This window comes from Melanotaenia boesemani, chromosome 2 (assembly GCF_017639745.1).
Source record: "Melanotaenia boesemani isolate fMelBoe1 chromosome 2, fMelBoe1.pri, whole genome shotgun sequence".
Lineage (NCBI taxonomy): Eukaryota > Metazoa > Chordata > Actinopteri > Atheriniformes > Melanotaeniidae > Melanotaenia > Melanotaenia boesemani.
Genome location: NC_055683.1, coordinates 26,941,497 through 26,963,190, shown reverse-complemented (window position 1 = coordinate 26,963,190; position 21,694 = coordinate 26,941,497). Strand labels below are relative to the sequence as shown.

General features: G+C 36.8%; 1 protein-coding gene, 1 long non-coding RNA gene and 1 gene segment (V, D, J or C); 2 read left to right on the top strand and 1 right to left on the bottom strand.

Moving 5' to 3' along the window:
- The first annotated feature begins 213 nt into the window (after positions 1-213).
- On the top strand, positions 214-11,956 carry LOC121653012 (immunoglobulin lambda-1 light chain-like). Of its 3 annotated transcripts, XM_042006197.1 has the most exons (5): positions 1,561-1,635; positions 1,719-2,040; positions 4,405-4,408; positions 10,532-10,565; positions 11,387-11,956. In XM_042006197.1, exons 1-5 carry the CDS (start codon positions 1,596-1,598, stop codon positions 11,710-11,712), a joined length of 726 nt encoding a protein of 241 aa, XP_041862131.1. In that variant the 5' UTR covers positions 1,561-1,595; the 3' UTR covers positions 11,713-11,956. The 3 variants fall into 3 exon arrangements, with proteins under 3 accessions (XP_041862139.1, XP_041862131.1, XP_041862126.1); XM_042006205.1 differs by lacking the exons at positions 1,561-1,635; positions 1,719-2,040; positions 4,405-4,408 and adding exons at positions 214-321; positions 413-738 and having other exon boundaries at positions 11,387-11,952; XM_042006192.1 differs by lacking the exon at positions 4,405-4,408 and having other exon boundaries at positions 1,719-2,044.
- Positions 6,777-7,982, top strand: LOC121653211. The gene is made up of 2 exons (XR_006012757.1): positions 6,777-6,821; positions 7,545-7,982. It is a non-coding gene; the product is annotated as an uncharacterized LOC121653211 (long non-coding RNA).
- Positions 11,957-13,347: 1,391 nt separating the features above from the next.
- On the bottom strand, positions 13,348-14,786 carry LOC121628092 (the record flags this gene model as incomplete). The annotated part of the segment is given in 2 exon segments: positions 13,348-13,834; positions 14,756-14,786. Coding segments are annotated over 2 exon segments (357 nt in total), but the record flags the coding sequence as incomplete, so codon positions are not given.
- Positions 14,787-21,694: the final 6,908 nt, after the last annotated feature.

Below are 21,694 nucleotides of genomic sequence, written 5' to 3'. Positions count from 1 at the left end.
GGTGAAAATCGAGGAATTTGTCCTGGAATACTGTTAACAGTTCCCAGGTTAGAGTCCATAATAGATGTCTCTCCTTTCCTCACAGTGAGAAACAGGAGGCGTCTGTCACCACCATCACATCAATCATATGAAAAGCTCCTCCTCCTGTCAGTCCTCTCAGTTTCAGTGTTGTATTAAAAGACTCCTCCAGCACCTCCTCTCCTCATCCTCTAAACCCTCTATTCTGTCAGCAGTAAGCTCACTTTCCAAGTTACAGACCATTTTCAGCACACACTGACAACATGCTGGGGACCCTCTGCACTCTCATCACTGCTCTAACATGTAGGAGGCTGACTTACTGCAGATCTGAGCTCATGTTGGATTCATCAGTCTGTGTGTTTCTCTTGACTTCATGTCATCTTCTTGTTTCCAGGTGTGAGTGGTGTGACGGTGGTGACACAGAAGCCTCCTGTTCTGACTGTGAGGAAAGGAGAGACAGCCACCATGGACTGTAACCTGGGAACTGTTACTGGTAGTGCTGCTCGCTGGTATAAACAGATTCCAGGTGGAGTTCCTCAGTATGTGCTGAGATATTATCATGGCTCAAGTTCTCCAAGCTATGGCTCTGGGTTCTCTTCTCCTAAATTCACGTCTAATCACCAGTCAACGTCTGATTATCGTTTCATCATCAACAATGTAGAGGAAGGAGACTCTGCAGTTTATTACTGTCACACATGGGATAGCTCTGCTGATGACTACGTATCACAGTGATTTACACTGTGACAAAAACCTGCTCATTGTTACTTCTGCTTTTTTCACTGCTTGCACTTTACAACAGCTCTGTTAGACATTTCTCAAGATTTTCTGTAACGTTGCTAAGTTTACTTTCAGTGTCAACATGAAGCTCCCATGTCCCTGAAAAGTTTAATAAACTAAAAATGTCAATTTCCACCAGACCTTGTTTATAATGAAAGTATTTACTGGCTTCAATTTCTATGTAGAGTCGTGTTTTCAGTGTGATCAGTTCCTACTGAAAATACTTGTAACTGGTTAAAATGCTTTCTAACACGGTGGGAATTAATTATCAGAAGATATCAGCAGATATCCACATTAACATGAAGACATAAGTATTTGTGTTTCTTTGTAAACAACTGCCAGACAAAATAATATCACAATTAAACATATATATATATATATATATATATATATATATATATATATATATAAATATATACTGTACACTTGTTTTTTTATTTTATTTATTTATCATTATTTGTACCACTTTTAATTAAATGATAGTTATATTGTAAATCATTCTTCATAGTTTCTTATTGCACCTGGTTGAAAGTAACCACTGATGTGTATGAATGGGAATAAAAAGAGAAATGTTCCTGAAAACTAAATTATTTAAACTTTCTGCCCACAGTGTTTTTAATTATGGAAAAACTCTTTTTAAGAATTTGATTTATTCATCAGTCTTGTTTTGAGTGTTAACTCTCCTCCTCCTTTTTTCCTCCTCACTGTCTTTATAAGCCACTGTCTCTCTTTTTAACTCACTTCAACTTGCTGATCTCTCGTCTAGACAGTAAGGAACATTTACAAGACAACCTGACATCATGCTGTGGACCCTCTGCACCCTCATTACTGCTCTAACATGTAAGATGTTCCTCTGATTCATTTTATCTTCTGTTTTCAGACTAAAAACTTTTATTCATGTCTTTTTCTTTGTGTGTTGACAGATGTTGATGCAGCCAAACTGGTGACGCAGACTCCTGCTGTTAACTCAGTTTCTACAGGACAAGAAGTTGTTCTCAACTGTAACATTGAGAAACCTGAAAACTTTTATGTTCACTGGTACAAACAGCTGCCTGGTGGGACTCCTCAGTATATTCTAAGATTTTACCATGAGCACAGTTCACCCAGCTTTGGAGCAGGATTCTCCTCAGACAGATTCAACTCTAAATCTACATCAAACATAGATTATCAGCTTGTTATCAAACAGGCAGAGACAGCAGACTCTGCAGTGTATTTCTGTTGCACATGGGATGACTCTGCTAAGGAGTTTGTATCACACTGATTTACACTGTGACAAAAACCTCCTCACTATACTTCTGCTTTTTGTGCAACTGGTACATCTTGAGTGTACGTTAAGCAGTCACTGCTTTCTGTATTTTCCCCCAATTATATATATATATATATTTTTAACTATTAATTTCCAGAAATGTTAAAGTTGGATTCATATTATGCTTTTCTAATTATGCACACAAATTGAACAAAGAAAATTCACTAGCGAAAGATTTAATATATAAGTATTATTATTTTATAATCTAAAAAACTTTTATGATTTTTTACTGCCAGTGGAGTTGTTTTAATGAAAAAATATGCAAACCTATCATTTTTAATTCACTTCGAATCAGTTAAATAATAATAATAATAATAATAATAATAATAAGTTATATTCAATCATAACACAAAATCTGCCTGGATATAAAATCTCTAGTTCACAGATTGTGATGGTAGTTAGACAAACATTTTCCCTTTGTGGTGTTTTACTGGTTTATCTCACATTTTCTTTAACAGGTTTAAAGGTCAACTAGAAACCAAAAAGTTATTTAGAATTAAAGACAAAAGCAAATGATCTTACGGCGGTTGAAACTTTTGGACAAAAACATTTTATATCTTTTTATTATTATTATTGTTTTTATTTTTATTTTTATTTTTATTTTTATTATTAATATTATTATTTATATTATTATTTAAGATTTGTTAAGTTTAAACCAGATACTTCATAGATTTTGGAATCACAGGATCACATATTTAATTCATCAATAGTTCTGTTTAAATATCAGTTTACACCTGGAAACTTTCTTGTACCCATCACATGGAGATACTTTATAGTCTTGTACAGAGCCGGTTTTGCCAAGCAGACTATACGACCGCTTAGGGCCCCGCAACACTGCGTGGCCCCCTACAGAAGAAGGTTGTTTTAGTTAGTGGTCAGTGAAGTATCAGTCCGGTGATGATGAAGATTAGACATGTGACAGGACTTTTTGAAAACGCAATTTGATTTAGCAGCAGGTGTTAACAGGTTTAGTATTTGGTTGGGTACTGTTAGCCAGAAAAGCAGTAATAGCTCATACTACACCCTAAAAACAGATTGGTCAATATAACCAAAAAATTGATTGAATTTTACCAATGTGGTTGGTAGTTATGTGTCCGACCGATCTTTTGGTTAAAACAATCTAATATTGTAGTGTGTCTCAACCAATCTACATTGATGAAAGGGCGAACCAAAACACTTGACTACACTTGACTTGACTACAGCCAAACAATTGGGCTAGGGAAGTGTACTGTTGGTTACCAATTTCATCGGTTGTTTGGCTAACCAGTTAAATTGGTTGTCCCAAAAACCAATGGGTTGGTCAGTGTCTGATCAATATATTGGCTAATCTAACCAATATTGGCTTAACCAACTAAATTGGTTCTTTTTCTAACCAATCTATTCTTAGAGTGTAGCGGTAGGGTTGCCAGTCGTCCTGTAAAATACAGAATTGTTCCTTATTTGACAATTAAACGTCTCCTCCCGACATTTTATTGGTTCAATAGGGACAGTACGTATTGAACGCAATTTGTTCGTTGTGTGTTGCGTGTGTTGCGTTGCCTACGCTGCTCACAGCACCTGTGCCCCTTTAAAAATATCATCTGCACCCGATACTCCACCACATCCTCAAAAGCGAAAACGCTTTCATCCTTAGCTGGACAGCGTCAGTGGAGATGTTTACAGGACAAATTGTGGTAACACTTTACAATACTGGACGCAAAATTTGCTTCGTTACTAGGGAACACCTTGGGGGCGAATCAGTAAGTAATGGGTAGTTAACCAGTACTTACTGGTGACCACAAAGACCAGGTTTATTAGGGAACTACTGGTTAATTATTTGCTTCGTTACTAGCGAACGCCTTACTGGCGAATCAGGAAGTAATGGGTAGTTAACCAGTACTTACTGGTACCCACAAAAACCAGACTTATTAGGGAGCTACTGGTTAATTACTTGCTTTGTTACTAGCGAACGCCTTACTGGCGAATCAGGAAGTAATAAGTAGTTAACCAGTACTTACTGGTACCCACAAAAACCAGGCTTATTAAGGAATAAAAGAGAAATTCTTCATGTGAGTACTGGATTACTCTGACTCGTTGAGTGAACAGCTCATTTAGTCAAAAACCTGTTTCCTGGTGGTTTTAGAAGCCTTTGTAAGGATGAAAAGCAGATTTATTTATTTATTCTTGTACTGCTGTGTCATCTTACCTTTACTTGTTCATCACTTACTAAGTAATAAGTCATTACTTAATCATTGACTGGTCATTATCTATTATACTGTTTACCTTCATAAAAAAGTCAAACCTAATACCAAGTACTTACTGAGGAACTAAGCATTAACTAATCATTACCTGACCAGTACCTACTACTTTTGTGGACATTATTGTAAAGTCAAACCTAATACCAAGTACTTACTGAGGAACGAAGCATTAACTAATCATTACCTGACCAGTACCTACTACTTTTGTGGACATTATTGTAAAGTCAAACCTAATACCAAGTACTTACTGAGGAACGAAGCATTAACTAATCATTACCTGACCAGTACCTACTACTTTTGTGGACATTATTGTAAAGTCAAACCTAATACCAAGTACTTACTGAGGAACGAAGCATTAACTAATCATTACCTGACCAGTACCTACTACTTTTGTGGACATTACTGTAAAGTCAAACATCATACCAAGTACTTACTGAGGAACGCATTACTAACTAATCAGTACCTGACCAGTACCTACTACTTTTGTGTACATTATTGTAAAGTCAAACATCATACCAAGTACTTACTGAGGAACGAAGCATTAACTAATCATTACCTGAACAGTACCTACTAGTTTTGTGGCATTTTTTCTATATTGAAAATAACAGTTTGATCTCTTTAGGCTTAATGCATATAGCTATCTAACATGTGTGAACCATTCAAAATTGATAACAACTGCAGAAGAGACAGTATTTATTACACAAAATGTACCTTAAAGTTAGACACACACACACATGCAAGCATTTCCCCCAATAAATGGAAACTATCGTTTCCATATATTTTAAACTTTGTACTGTTTGCATATCTCGTGAAGCATATGTCCGAGTGCACCATTCTTGTGAGATTTGGCCACCCAATGTGTCCACTCTATTGAGGCAAGCTGTTTCTTCAAGGTGTTCTCTGTTCGATTGCCAGGCAGTCTCCAGACCTGGGATTTGTAGGTAGACCACTCACAGTCAATGTTCTTTGTATGGGCACCTGTTTCTGCGTTTACAAATGACCGGCTGTGGTTTACTGAATAGTGAACATATCCACTATTAGCCAGTGCCGTCATATAAACCCTCCATTGATCTGAGATGATAGTGGTCCCTTGGCAATCATAACACCTTATGACTGGGATCAAGTGCCACCAGGACTGTTTTCTGACTAGCCTCAGAATGGGCCGCCTTCTCATGCCTTTAATGCCTAGCATTCCAAAGACCCATGTTCGCCTCCTCCAGATTCGTCCAAATCTTCCCCGACCATACTGTTCAAAATAAGAAAACATGGTAGTAAAAGAAAGTTTAATATTGTCCACAAATTCACAAAGTTCTTTGTATTTACTTGTAAAAACACACAGAAATATCACATAATTGGATATACTATTAGATCATTTAATTGGCTGTGTAAATGTCAAGTTAAAAAGTACAAAAACAATGTATAAAAAAATCACTTATAAACATCTTTACAAGATATTATCATTCCACTTTTAGATCACAAAACCAAAGTGTGGTCACATTTTTTCTTTTAAATGAAGAAAAAGTTGTCAAATTACACTGATTTGCAACGACATTAAAACATGACATCCGAAATAACATTATCTGGTTACAATAGTGTTGAGGAATCTGACCTCTGATGCTGATTTTTTGCCTAATTGACCACTGCAGGGCCTCGGTCTGAAAGCACTTAAGCTATCAGTAAAGTGTGTGTGTAAGTCTTGTAAATTAAATACAGTGTCCTAAAGAAACACTTCATGGTAAATAAAATACTGCTGCTTTAACACTTAAACATATAGCATGCACATGTTAGCTTAACGTAATCTGAAGTTAACAGTCATACGGTTAGCTAAACGATGCTAAATCGCGATCATGCTAACGGGCAGAAATGGGCATTTTAAAGAGTGCAAACATACACAGGAGCGGGACAACACTAGCAGAAAGAGTAAGTTACATTTAAAAATTCATCTTGTCTCAGAATAAACACAACTTACATCGTCAGTGACCGCTGTACCGCTGGAAACATGTCGAAGGTAGAACGTGAAGAAAAGGAAGAGGAAGTGCATAAGCCGTCTTCAAAATAAAACGCCTACTTCAAATTAAAGGTATGAATAAATGAACATTTATAATTGGAAGAATTCATAACAAATTGCATAAAGCTGTTTAATACTTTAAGCAATAAGATTTTTGAAGTTATAACATGTAAATAATATGAAAAACTACTGAAACCAATTGCACTTGAGCTTTAAGATCTGCTGTGTGAATGTAGCCTAAAATTACTTAATCTCTTTCTAAAATAAAAAACCTGAGTTTATTTATTTATTATATTTATTGCTTAAACAGCTTTATGCAATTTGTTATGAATTCTTTCAATTATAAATGTTCATTTATTCATACCTTTAATTTGAAGTAGGCGTTTTATTTTGAAGACGGCTTATGCACTTCCTCTTCCTTTTCTTCACGTTCTACCTTCGACATGTTTCCAGCGGTACGGCGGTCACTGACGATGTAAGTTGTGTTTATTCTGAGACAAGATGAATTTTTAAATGTAACTTACTCTTTCTGCTAGTGTTGTCCCGCTCCTGTGTATGTTTGCACTCTTTAAAATGCCCATTTCTGCCCGTTAGCATGATCGCGATTTAGCATCGTTTAGCTAACCGTATGACTGTTAACTTCAGATTACGTTAAGCTAACATGTGCATGCTATATGTTTAAGTGTTAAAGCAGCAGTATTTTATTTACCATGAAGTGTTTCTTTAGGACACTGTATTTAATTTACAAGACTTACACACACACTTTACTGATAGCTTAAGTGCTTTCAGACCGAGGCCCTGCAGTGGTCAATTAGGCAAAAAATCAGCATCAGAGGTCAGATTCCTCAACACTATTGTAACCAGATAATGTTATTTCGGATGTCATGTTTTAATGTCGTTGCAAATCAGTGTAATTTGACAACTTTTTCTTCATTTAAAAGAAAAAATGTGACCACACTTTGGTTTTGTGATCTAAAAGTGGAATGATAATATCTTGTAAAGATGTTTATAAGTGATTTTTTTATACATTGTTTTTGTACTTTTTAACTTGACATTTACACAGCCAATTAAATGATCTAATAGTATATCCAATTATGTGATATTTCTGTGTGTTTTTACAAGTAAATACAAAGAACTTTGTGAATTTGTGGACAATATTAAACTTTCTTTTACTACCATGTTTTCTTATTTTGAACAGTATGGTCGGGGAAGATTTGGACGAATCTGGAGGAGGCGAACATGGGTCTTTGGAATGCTAGGCATAACAGGCATGAGAAGGCGGCCCATTCTGAGGCTAGTCAGAAAACAGTCCTGGTGGCACTTGATCCCAGTCATAAGGTGTTATGATTGCCAAGGGACCACTATCATCTCAGATCAATGGAGGGTTTATATGACGGCACTGGCTAATAGTGGATATGTTCACTATTCAGTAAACCATAGCCGGTCATTTGTAAACGCAGAAACAGGTGCCCATACAAAGAACATTGACTGTGAGTGGTCTACCTACAAATCCCAGGTCTGGAGACTGCCTGGCAATCGAACAGAGAACACCTTGAAGAAACAGCTTGCCTCAATAGAGTGGACACATTGGGTGGCCAAATCTCACAAGAATGGTGCACTTGGACATATGCTTCACGAGATATGCAAACAGTACAAAGTTTAAAATATATGGAAACGATAGTTTCCATTTATTGGGGGAAATGCTTGCATGTGTGTGTGTGTCTAACTTTAAGGTACATTTTGTGTAATAAATACTGTCTCTTCTGCAGTTGTTATCAATTTTGAATGGTTTGCACATGTTAGATAGCTATATGCATTAAGCCTAAAGAGATCAAACTGTTATTTTCAATATAGAAAAAATGCCACAAAACTAGTAGGTACTGTTCAGGTAATGATTAGTTAATGCTTCGTTCCTCAGTAAGTACTTGGTATGATGTTTGACTTTACAATAATGTACACAAAAGTAGTAGGTACTGGTCAGGTACTGATTAGTTAGTGATGCGTTCCTCAGTAAGTACTTGGTATGATGTTTGACTTTACAATAATGTCCACAAAAGTAGTAGGTACTGGTCAGGTAATGATTAGTTAATGCTTCGTTCCTCAGTAAGTACTTGGTATTAGGTTTGACTTTACAATAATGTCCACAAAAGTAGTAGGTACTGGTCAGGTAATGATTAGTTAATGCTTCGTTCCTCAGTAAGTACTTGGTATTAGGTTTGACTTTACAATAATGTCCACAAAAGTAGTAGGTACTGGTCAGGTAATGATTAGTTAGTGATGCGTTCCTCAGTAAGTACTTGGTATGATGTTTGACTTTACAATAATGTCCACAAAAGTAGTAGGTACTGATCAGGTAATGATTAGTTAATGCTTAGTTCCTCAGTAAGTACTTGGTATTAGGTTTGACTTTTTTATGAAGGTAAACAGTATAATAGATAATGACCAGTCAATGATTAAGTAATGACTTATTACTTAGTAAGTGATGAACAAGTAAAGGTAAGATGACACAGCAGTACAAGAATAAATAAATAAATCTGCTTTTCATCCTTACAAAGGCTTCTAAAACCACCAGGAAACAGGTTTTTGACTAAATGAGCTGCTCACTCAACGAGTCAGAGTAATCCAGTACTCACATGAAGAATTTCTCTTTTATTCCTTAATAAGCCTGGTTTTTGTGGGTACCAGTAAGTACTGGTTAACTACTTATTACTTCCTGATTCGCCAGTAAGGCGTTCGCTAGTAACAAAGCAAGTAATTAACCAGTAGCTCCCTAATAAGTCTGGTTTTTGTGGGTACCAGTAAGTACTGGTTAACTACCCATTACTTCCTGATTCGCCAGTAAGGCGTTCGCTAGTAACGAAGCAAATAATTAACCAGTAGTTCCCTAATAAGTCTGGTACCAGTAAGTACTGGTTAACTACCCATTACTTCCTGATTCGCCAGTAAGGCGTTCGCTAGTAACGAAGCAAATAATTAACCAGTAGTTCCCTAATAAACCTGGTCTTTGTGGTCACCAGTAAGTACTGGTTAACTACCCATTACTTACTGATTCGCCCCCAAGGTGTTCCCTAGTAACGAAGCAAATTTTGCGTCCAAATTGTAAAATGTGTCGGTGTGTGTTTTCAGTGGCGCACGGTGGGCTGTCTGTCATCAGATGTTATGCCTCAGGTGAGAAGAGACAGAAGAGTAGAGCTCAGTGTCCCAGTTCTTCACCCCCCCATCATCTGCTGACACTGATCCGGTATGGAACATCATGTCATGACTGATCCATGTCCGGAATTCAGGTCAATGAGTTTTTAAAGTTGAATGAATGATCATTTATTAAATATACAGTAGCATTAGCCATTATAAATATTATATATGTCCATTTAAAGAAAAAGTCAGACTAATGGATTAACAGTTAATAAATAAATGTTGCTTAGAGAAAACGTTTATTTGTAAAATATAACTTAACTTTAAAAGTTACATTAAGTTCTCAATGTATTTAATTTATATTTTAAAAATTCACTGTTACACGCTCCACACAAACACATCATTTACTGGTGCTACTGCTGTGTGATTATACAGTGTCTCTTTAACTAAGTATAGCATCTCTGGTCAGTTTTCCTTGAAAATTCAGCTTATATATTATGTTAAATCTGGGATTAATCTCTCTGGATGAACATTTCCAGTGATGATTGTTACACAAACATGTTCAGTATGTTGTCAAACACTGGCCTTCCTCATAGTTTATAACAAGTTACATCAACAACAGCCCATGGACTTTTCAGCCTAGCCTATTTTTTTTAAGAATTTTCTATATTTGATTTTAAAAAAAATTATTTTTTGAACAAGAATCTTTATTCTTATGAAATAACATTTCCATTAACTTATTTGCCATCAATTAAACTTTGTTTAACTAATTACAACTTAAAATATTTACCAGGAAACACATGGAGATATTATTATGTACAATATGTTCTGATGTAAAACCACATTTCTTAAAAGCTCTTCTTTTCTCTCTCTGAACACTGCAGACATTTTTCTACAGAAAACATCATGCTTGAATGTGTGTTTTGTAATAAAATCAGACATGTGATGTTGACAGTGAACGTTGGTCTCAACAAGATGTTTCAGTTCCACTCCCCTCATCAGGGACAGTCAGGAGGTTTTTGTACAGCCATGTGTACAAACTGAATCACTGTGGTATTCGGACAAGGAACCAAGCTGATTGTAACAAGTAAGTAACTTTAAATTGTTTAAACAAGACATGTTATATGTTTTAAATGTTATATAAATGCAGTGGAGTTGGAGTTTCATTTCTGTTCTATTTAAATAGATTAATTTCAAGTTATTTTATTCCTTGTTAAATGTTTGAGTTCATATTTATTATTTGTAACTGTTATACCAGCTTTATCAGGTTGGTCTGTAGGTGTTGGACAGTTGATCATACGTTGCATTTTATGTCATGTTTTTAGCATGTTTCTCAGTAAATGACTTAAATAAGTTATTATCATTTTCTTTTTTACTTCAACTTTTCTATGAAATAATTTTGACTGAAAGATCTGCAGGTGGTGAAATTTGGGATGTTTTTTTAATAAGAGCTGAGCCTTTTGTATGTTAATAAAATAATTTTCTTTTATTTTAGGAAATTGTGACAAATGTAAAAGAAAGACAAAAACTAAAGAAAATTGTGTTACAGTGTTTAAATCATTTCAGTGTTTTATGTCACACTATCCATACAATCCTTTGCTTTTTATGCAAAATTTGATTTGTATTGATTGAATTTTTAATTTCATTTACTGTTTCTTATTTGCACATTGTTAAAAAACCAGACATAATATAAATCAATGTTAAAAAAAACTTTAAAAAAATTAACTATGCACATTGTATAAAGTTCTTTTCATATAATTGGTGGTCAGATCTGATAGAAAATTTATCTTTTTTATTGAGGTAAAGTCTTCAGCATTTTACATAAATAAAATTATTATAAATAGAAGAAATACACTGAGATTTGTTTTTATTGATTTGATTATATGAATGTCCTCCATGTCCTTCCAGGCTCCAGTCTCTCTGCTCCTGTCCTGACAGTCTTCCCTCCGTCCAGTTCTGAGCTCCAGTCCAGCAAAGTCACTCTGGTCTGTCTGTCCAGTCAGTCTGGGCCTTTTTCAGATGTGAGCTGGTTGCTTGCTGGGAGTCCAGTAAGCAGTGGGATCTCTACCAGCACTGCTGTTCAGAGACCAGACCAGACTTTCCAGATCAGCAGCTCTCTGACCATCCAGACATCAGACTGGAACATGAATAAGGTTTACACATGTAAAGTGTCTTTGGGCTCCCAGACTGCAGAGAAAACCATCAACAAGTCTGAATGTCCTGCTGATGAATAGAAGAGGACCACAACCATCATTAAAACCTGCTTCTTTACTCTTTGCTCTGTCTACTGGTCTCAACCTTTAGATAATAGAAAAGATGTGTCTGCAGGCTGCTAATCAGCTTTGTTCAGAATAAGGTTTTGTACAGAATTACCTTTTTCTTTCATTTATTAAACAAACATTTTTACTGCAAACAAAATAAGCATGTTTGTGTGTGTTTATGTTTCCTTTCTCCATCATAAAGGTGATAATTATAACGTGATATTTAAATGGTTTGATGTTTGTTCCACTAACAATCAGAGGTGTAAAATAGAAAAAACACATTATTCATGCAATACTGTTACTTCCTCTGTTGCTCTTCTCAGAATAAACGTCAATGATTAAAGAAATTACTTTTAAACAGAGAAATTAAAGTGAGATTACATCTGCTTTGTCAATAAACTGCAACAACATGATAACACTTGATTTAAAATGTTGTTCTTAATCCATCAGTAAGAAGTGAGAAAAATCAGATAAAGAGCAACAAATGAAAGAGATTTTTTTATCCTCAGTCAGTGAAGCATCTCCTCTCTTCTCTCCATTTCTTCCTTTACAGGATGCAGCTGCAGACCTCCTCTTCTTATTTCCTGCTGCATGTAAATGATGAGTTCAGGGTGTCAGAGGGAACTGTCTGACACACTGATGTTTAATTATCACTCAGTCGTTGGTTAAAAGATTAGAAGATTGATCCAGGCACAAAGTCTGTTTTTCTCTCAGAGCTCAAAAAACCATCACAGTGTCTGCTGATGCTTTTTATTTAAGGCTCACGTTAATAATACATCAGATTCTGATATTTTAAGACACCAAAAGGGAAATTCATTGCATAACACAGTCTCTGGAACAGCACACAGCATAACCACTAACTTACTAAATGACTTAAAGGTGAGCAGTATCTCCAGTCCTACAGTTGACACTTGACCCCTAAATTTACATGAAGCTATAAATATGGAGACGAGACCTGCAGGTGCATCCTGGGAGGACAGAGAGGGAGGTGTGGATGATGCTTCATTAACAGAGGATGAAAATTTTGTTTCATTTCATCAGTTTTTTATCATGTTTAAGGTATTACAGGCAGCTAAAACCAGACATTTGAATCAGCATTCGCTCCCTGCAGATGAACATCTACTACAATGTGTTTTTCTTGCTCATAATGACTTGAGAGATAATTGAGAATTCAGATAAATTAATTTAAGGAACGGTAAAACCATATACTATTTATAATTTTTGAAAAGTTAGTTTTATGTGTCTGAGCAGAAGCTGAGGAACCTTGCAGGCATCTCTCCATATGCAAAGATTACAATCAGAACTCCTTAACGTCACACAACATTACATTAAATGTAAAAATAACAAGAACTCATGTTTCTTGCTCATAATGACTTGAGAGATAATTGTGAATACAGTTAATTTAATTTAAGCAATATTAAAATGTATGCTATTCATGGTTTTTTGAAAAGATATTTTTATGCCTGAGCAGAAACTGAGAAACCTTGCAAGTAAATCTACATACAATTATGCAGAGATTGCAATCAGAATTCCTTAAGGTCACATGAGATTACATTAAATGTAAAAAAAAAATCTCATGTTTAATCAAACAATTGTTTTTTTATTTCTCTTTTTTCTGAGTTAAAAAAAAGCAAATGCAAAGCTGCAACTAAACTTTCACAAGTCTATCAACACACTGGGAACAATAGTTTTTTAACTTTGAAAAGCTTTTAATGAGCAAACAGCACAAACAGTGAGAAGCAGGTTTTAATGATGGTTGTGGTCCTCTTCTATTCATCAGCAGGACATTCAGACTTGTTGATGGTTTTCTCTGCAGTCTGGGAGCCCAAAGACACTTTACATGTGTAAACCTTATTCATGTTCCAGTCTGATGTCTGGATGGTCAGAGAGCTGCTGATCTGGAAAGTCTGGTCTGGTCTCTGAACAGCAGTGCTGGTAGAGATCCCACTGCTTACTGGACTCCTAGCAAGCAACCAGCTCACATGTGAAAAAGGCCCAGACTGACTGGACAGACAGACCAGAGTGACTTTGCTGGACTGGAGCTCAGAACTGGACGGAGGGAAGACTGTCAGGACAGGAGCAGAGAGACTGGAGCCTGGAAGGACATGGAGGACATTCATATAATCAAATCAATAAAAACAAATCTAAGTTTATTTCTTGTGTTTATAGTAATCCTGAAGATTTAACTTTAATAAAAAAAGATACATTTTTGATCAGATCTGACCACAAATGAAAACAACAAACCTAATATAAAGTGCATAGTTTATTTAATTTATTTAAACATTGCTTTACATTTTTGTAAATTACATTTTGAAAATTTAATTAATACAATTCAAAATTTACATAAAAGCCAAATCTATTGTTTGTATTAATACCATTGTGCAAAACACTGGAATGATTCACAGACTGTAACACAATTTTCTTTCTATTTTTTTTTTTCTTTTATGTTTGTCACAATTTGCTAAAATGAAAAAACGTGATTTCATTAACGTATAAAGGGCTCAGCCCTTATTAAAAAACATCCCAAATTTCATCACCTGCAAATCTTTCAATCAACACAATTTTATGGATAAGTTGATGTAAAAAACAATATAAAATGCATAAAGATTGTAACTTATTTACATTATTTACTGAGAAACATCCACATGTTTCTAGGTGGATGTTAAAACTATAAAACTACAAATGATTATAATAAACATTTTATAGTTTAATAAGGTGACTGAAAAAACGTCACAGAGAATCTGTTTTAATAAAAAAAAAAATTTGATCTAATAAAAAAAACCTGGTTAACACATGACATAAAACGCACCATATGATCAACTGTCCAACATCTACAGGCCAACCTGATAAAGCTGGTATAACAATTACAAATAATAAATATGAACTCAAACATTTAACAAGGAATAAAATAATGAATCTATTTAAATAGAACAGAAATGAAACTCCAACTCCACTGCATTTATATAACATTTAAAACATATAACATGTCTTGTTTAAACAATTTAAAGTTACTTACTTGTTACAATCAGCTTGGTTCCTTGTCCGAATACCACAGTGATTCAGTTTGTACACATGGCTGTACAAAAACCTCCTGACTGTCCCTGATGAGGGGAGTGGAACTGAAACATCTTGTTGAGACCAACGTTCACTGTCAACATCAGATGTCTGATTTTATTACAAAACACACATTCAAGCATGATGTTTTCTGTAGAAAAATGTCTGCAGTGGTCAGAGAGAGAAAAGAAGAGCTTTTAAGAAATGTGGTTTTACATCAGAACATATTGTACATAATAATATCTCCATGTGTTTCCTGGTAAATATTTTCAGTTGTAATTAGTTAAACAAAGTTTTATTGATGGTAAATAAGTTTATGGAACTGTTTTTCTTATACGAATAAAGATTATTTATCAAATATAAATATTTTTAAAATGAGGCCAGGCTGAAAAATCATAGGCTGTCTTTGATGTAATGGTAGAATATGAACATATGTGGTTTGGAAGAAGTATGTAGAGAGACGGGGAGATCATGTTAAAAATGAAATCACATGATGTCAATTCTACCATTACATCATGGTTAACCTATGAACTCCAGCCTACCCTCATACAGTCTGCTAAGTTGCTTGTCTTAATTTATCAGTGACGTCTATTTTTTAATGGACCTTTGAACTTGTTATAAACTATGAGGAAGGCCAGTGTTTGACAACATACTGAACGTGTTTGTGTAACAATCATCACTGGAAATTTTTATCCAGACAGATTAATCCCAGATTTAACATAATATATAAGCTGAATTTTCAAGGAAAACTGACCAGAGATGCTTCAATGATGCTGTGATGTTATCCATTTCCTGCTTCCTGCAGGGGCTCTATTAAGATGCTGTGTAGGGTTGTATTAAATAATATGAAAATAAATCTTGTTGTGAAAATGAATACATTAAAATAAATCAAAAAAACATCTTTTATGTTGCAACCATGATGGGAACACAGGATCATGAACATTGAATGAGTGGTGTAGATATTCTTTACTCTCTGTTTGAGAGATAAACAGGTTTGATGAGGAGAGAAAATATGAAAATTCAGGTGACAAAAGGAGAATCCATATAAACCCAATTCTAATATTACTGGAAATTAAATATTGAACAAAGAAAAATCATGTTATTATTGAGGAAAAATCCAGAAAGCAGTGACTGTTTAAGTCAGCCTCCTACATGTTAGAGCAGTGATGAGAGTGCAGAGGGTCCCCAGCATGTTGTCAGTGTGTGCTGAGAATGGTCTGTAACTTGGAAAGTGAGCTTACTGCTGACAGAATAGAGGGTTTAGAGGATGAGGAGAGGAGGTGCTGGAGGAGTCTTTTAATACAACACTGAACCTGAGAGCACTGACAGGAGGAGGAGCTTTTCATATGAGTGATGTTATGGTGGTGACAGACACCTCCTGTTTCTCACTGTGAGGAAAGGAGAGACAGCTAACGAACTTGACCCTTTGCAGTCCTTGAACAATACATGTAATCGAATTTCTTCATGTCTTTGTTGACAAAGCTGTTAATATTAGATCTCTAATTTTACTGCCTTCCACTGATCCATCTACATTATTGTCTAGTTCAGGCCAGCTCGACCAATTCCAGACAGTTTCTCTCGCTAGTTTAGAGAAGTTTGTGTCTAGTATGAATTCTTGTTGTTCTTCATGTCACATTGTTCCTTCTCGACTGCTCAATGAGGTCTTTCTCACCGGGAGACCTTTTATACTAAACTTAATTAATAGCAGTCTGATATTTGGCCAAGTACCGAAAGACTTGAAGCATGTGGTTGTTCATCCTGTGCTAAAGAAATCTGGTCTAGACACATCTAATTTAGCCAACTTTAGACCTGTCTCCAAGTTACCTTTTTTTGAGTGAAATACTGGAAAAATAGTTTTCTATGGGGCTATTATTGTAGCAATATTATCTACAAATCCGTGTTGAAAGTCACAAATGCATACAGAGAGTCGTGTATCCGTATCTTAATTTGTGTGTGCACAGTTGGATTCGCAAATGTGTAAATAAATCCACAAATGTGTGATGAGATTTCTGTGTCTGTACAAGAATCTGCAAATGTGTAAAACAACTTGTGTGTAACCCGGTTTGCAAATGTGTAAAAAAATTCCACAAATCTGTATTTAAAGTTGCAAATGTGTAGACCAATCTGTAAATGCGTGCTAAGATCTGCACATGTGCAGACCGATCTGTATCCACTGACAGACATGAATGCCTGGAGTATTTCAGCTACAAGACCCAGAAATACAGACAAATCGCTGGTTACGAGTCAAGCAGCTTCTGGATTGGCTCTCTCTACACACGTGGATTTTGCTACACTTGTTCCGTGAGAAATCCACAAATGCGTGTCAGGATTCGTATCCGTAACGCTTGGGTTTGCGTGCCCTGACCGCTGGCTCACAGGCTGCCTCACTCTGGCTGCCGTTGGTTCGCTTGCTCTGCTGCTGGCGGTAATATAATTGTACGTGATACTGACCTTAGCTTCCGATTCGCGCAGCCTCCGATTCGCTAGTTAAGGGAAATTTTAAGGGACCCTTAAGTCAGAACGCAAGTGACTGTATTTCTCTATTAACCCTGCGTTTTACTGATACTCAATGCCGTCAAACCTGTCTTAGATTATTCTACAGAGCCTACTGAATCTGAAAAACATAGTTTCTGATTTGTGAAACCTTTTTCTGATTTGTGAAAATGCAATAAAGGCAGATTTTACTCATTTTTCTGCCGTTTTTACCCATAATACCTGGTCCAGATGTTATAGTATCACACTGAGTCAGGTCAAACCTGTCTTACATTATTCTACAGAGCCTACTGAATCTGAAAAACATAGTTTCTGATTTGTGAAACCTTTCTCTGATTTGTGAAAATGCAATAAAGTCAGATTTCACTCATTTTTCTGTCTCCACTCCCTGGGTGCTGGCATTCTTGTTGATGCTTACCCTGACCATAGTTATGGTCAGGGTAAGCATCAACACTTAATCTCCGGTCTAAAATTCTGAAATTTAGGTTGTTGCAGATGGAGAATATATCAGCAAGTGTGTTTGCATAATAATAATATCAATATTCTCATATATTGCTCTATACAAATAATTTTACTGATCTTTTGTTGTGGGACAAGGCAGCAGAGGCTGCTGCTGAACGTTCAGAAAAAAATGAAGCGCTTATCAAGTTCATTGGGGAACAAAAGGGTGCAGAAGATACACTGCAGGTACGCCTTTTTCTTTTTGTTCATCACATAACGCTTAATCATTATGTGATCACTATGACCATGCCACCTCCAGCAAGCAAACAGTACAGTTAAGTTTGAGTACATTTATTTTTCAGGCCGTCGTGTCTGGAGAGAAGCAGCCCCACTTTGAATTTACACAAAAGTGGGTTCCAATATTGTTTGATGACCAACAGCTGGACAGGATAGTTAAGTACCTGACAGGCTTCCTTCATAACTGTGAAAAAATCTCAGATGAAGTCTCCACCATGCTGTCCTATGATGAGCTTAAATACATCCTTGTTGTGATGTTGCCAGAGGTAAGTCAATAGGTGTCTTTTTAAATGTAGAGGTATGAGTATAATAACATTGACAATAATATGGATGCATAATCGGGATATGATACCTGTAACAAAGGTGACAGTAAAGGCCTTGGAAGAAATAAGGAACATGACAACAAAAGACGCAGTGGCAGAGGTTGATCATGGACCACTGGATGAGAGGTTAGTGAAACATTTAAATGTCCTTTAAAAAATAGCCCAAAATCTCTGTCAAAAAATATGATTTCTTTTTCTAGTGAAATGGAGACCATGGAGATGGCAATAAGGAATGACATGGAGAGGCGTGGGCTTGTGTAAAAACGATCCAATAAAGGTTTCTTAAATCAGATTCACCTGTGTTTTTCAGATTCAGTAGGCTCTGTAGAATAATGTAAGACAGGTTTGACCTGACTCAGTGTGATACTATAACATCTGGACCAGGTATTATGGGTAAAAACGGCAGAAAAATGAGTAAAATCTGCCTTTATTGCATTTTCACAAATTAGAAAAAGGTTTCACAAATCAGAAACTATGTTTTTCAGATTCAGTAGGCTCTGTAGAATAATCTAAGACAGGTTTGATGGCATTGAGTATCAGTAAAATGCAGGGTTAATAGAGAAATACAGTCACTTGCGTTCTGACTTAAGGGTCCCTTAAAATTTCCCTTAACTAGCGAATCGGAGGCTGCGCGAATCGGAAGCTAAGGTCAGTATCACGTACAATTATATTACCGCCAGCAGCAGAGCAAGCGAACCAACGGCAGCCAGAGTGAGGCAGCCTGTGAGCCAGCGGTCAGGGCACGCAAACCCAAGCGTTACGGATACGAATCCTGACACGCATTTGTGGATTTCTCACGGAACAAGTGTAGCAAAATCCACGTGTGTAGAGAGAGCCAATCCAGAAGCTGCTTGACTCGTAACCAGCGATTTGTCTGTATTTCTGGGTCTTGTAGCTGAAATACTCCAGGCATTCGTGTCTCTCTGTGGATACAGATCGGTCTGCACATGTGCAGATCTTAGCACGCATTTACAGATTGGTCTACACATTTGCAACTTTAAATACAGATTTGTGGAATTTTTTTACACATTTGCAAACCGGGTTACACACAAGTTGTTTTACACATTTGCAGATTCTTGTACAGACACAGAAATCTCATCACACATTTGTGGATTTATTTACACATTTGCGAATCCAACTGTGCACACACAAATTAAGATACGGATACACGACTCTCTGTATGCATTTGTGACTTTCAACACGGATTTGTAGATAATATTGCTACAATAATAGCCCCATAGTTTTCACTCAACTGAAGGACTTCAGTTGAGTCAATGCTCTGTGCTTGGGCCTCTGGGAACTATTTTACGCAAACAAGGGATTTCATTCCATTTATATGCTGACGACTGTCACACCTACTTCCCCCTTAAGCAGTCAGATGGTCACTCTATTCAACAACTTATTTACTGTCTTAGTAATATAAAGTTATGGATGGATCTTAACTGTTTGAATTTTAATGATCGTAAAACTGAAGTGGTTTTATTTGGTCCCAACTGGTCCACAAACTCCATTTACTCATTTGAACTTAATCAAACATTTCTGTACGTTTCCAGGATCCAGTCTCCTTCATATTAGTAAAAACCTTGAACACAAATACACTAAAATAAACCAAAGGAACATCTTTTATATTGGAGCCATGATGGGAACACAGGATCATGTACATTGAATGAGTGGTGTAGATATTCTTTACTCTTTACTCAATGAGAAGATTCCTCAAGTAACCTCAGCTGGACATCACACATTTCATCTCTCAAAAATGTTCTCAAATTGTGAATGTGATTTTGCGTCAAAATATTTTAAATACTGATTCAATTGATTTCAATTCAATTACAAAGACTTTTTTTCTCCCTGACAAATTGAAAACAGCTGGTGTCAAGTGTCAGCGGCACAATAAAGAAAAGCATGATTAACAGGCAGGTCTTGGTAAGTATATATACATGTGTACAAAAGGCCCCGTAAGTTGCATTGTTCTTAATTGCAGTTATCTATTGTAAAGAGTCGGGGCAGCATTTTGTCCCTGTGGGGACACCGTAACTGCGCTATGCCGTCATCGCTAATGCTCGCCGCCGAGCGCAAAATAACAGCAGCAAAACGGCTGGAAAGAGTTGGCCTCAGACTATTATCTGCACAAAGAACTGTTTCCCTCATCTGTGTGCGTTAATGACAAGTAAGGCTGCCGTTTCGTGTGTTCGTTTCAGAGGGGGAAAGTTCTTCTTTGGTGTAATTAATAATTCTGAGGGTGGTTGATGTTAGCAGCTAAATGCTACTCATGCTAGCCGGAAGGCACGTGAAGTTCGGCCCGTTCCGGCCTATATACGTTTACACTTGTTTGGTGTGAATAGATCTTGGTTTGTATATCAGTTTTGTGTTATGTAAGATAACAGGTTATATGAATCAATTGTAATAAGTATTTGTATTCTGTTTTTTACAGAAAACCACACCTACACCCACCCACACCTATATGCATACTTCTGTGTGTATATGCGCCCACCAAGTGATGCTGTAATGTTTCTGAGGATGCAATACAGAACAGTTGAACCAACCCTCTTGCCTCATCCTTTCATCCACCATCATCCTTAGTAAAGTCTACCCCTCATATCCTAAAGAGTCCTGGCCTCAAGTGGTGTTCTGGCCGACACTCCAGGTTGAGAACGGTGTAAACACGTCCAGCACCCCACAGTCCTCCACACCCCCTAGTTATCTTCCCAACATTATATGGTCCTTCGAGCCGGATAACCGCACTCAACCGATTCAAGATGGACGATTTTGATGCCCAAGGTGCCCGCCCTCGCCGTCATATCCACCCTCCTATCCGTTATGAGGATTATGAAGTTGATCTTGGCATTTGGAGGCATGAACCTGAAAGAGAATACAGGACTCTGAGGGAGGAAGCGGCTGGAGTGACCCCCCCTTTCCCATTATATGCACCATCACCGCGCACAAACCAGAGAATAGATGCTACAGATCAGAGCACGGACTCATGCTACCTGGACCAGAGTTTTCAGCATGAGCAATATGAGCAGCTCCCTCACCAGCTGCATCCAGATGGAGGAAAGAAGAACGACTGGAGCCAGCTTACCCAACATCAGGTTGCATCTCACCCTACAACACAAACAGCAGCCATAAGAACAGAGTTGGATGAGATTCAGCATGAAAGGCTCTGTCTGCAGCAGTCACAACAGCGCATGTCAGCAGATCTGTCCCATTTAAGAGCAGTACAGAGGGACATGAGGCAGCTGATGATCACGGCTCACCCTCTTCAGACCAGTCAGTCAGCAGAACCGGTACACTCTACCCTCCCTGATCCAGTTAATAATGAGGATGAGGGGTGGCCCCCTCCACCACCT

Coding starts and splice junctions, on each gene's coding strand:
- LOC121653012 (XM_042006197.1), top strand. CDS start 1,596: ATGCTGTGGACCCTCTGCACCCTCATTACTGCTCTAACAT. Junction 1,636..1,718: donor CCTCATTACTGCTCTAACAT/GTAAGATGTTCC, acceptor GTGTGTTGACAG/ATGTTGATGCAGCCAAACTG. Junction 10,566..11,386: donor AACCAAGCTGATTGTAACAA/GTAAGTAACTTT, acceptor ATGTCCTTCCAG/GCTCCAGTCTCTCTGCTCCT.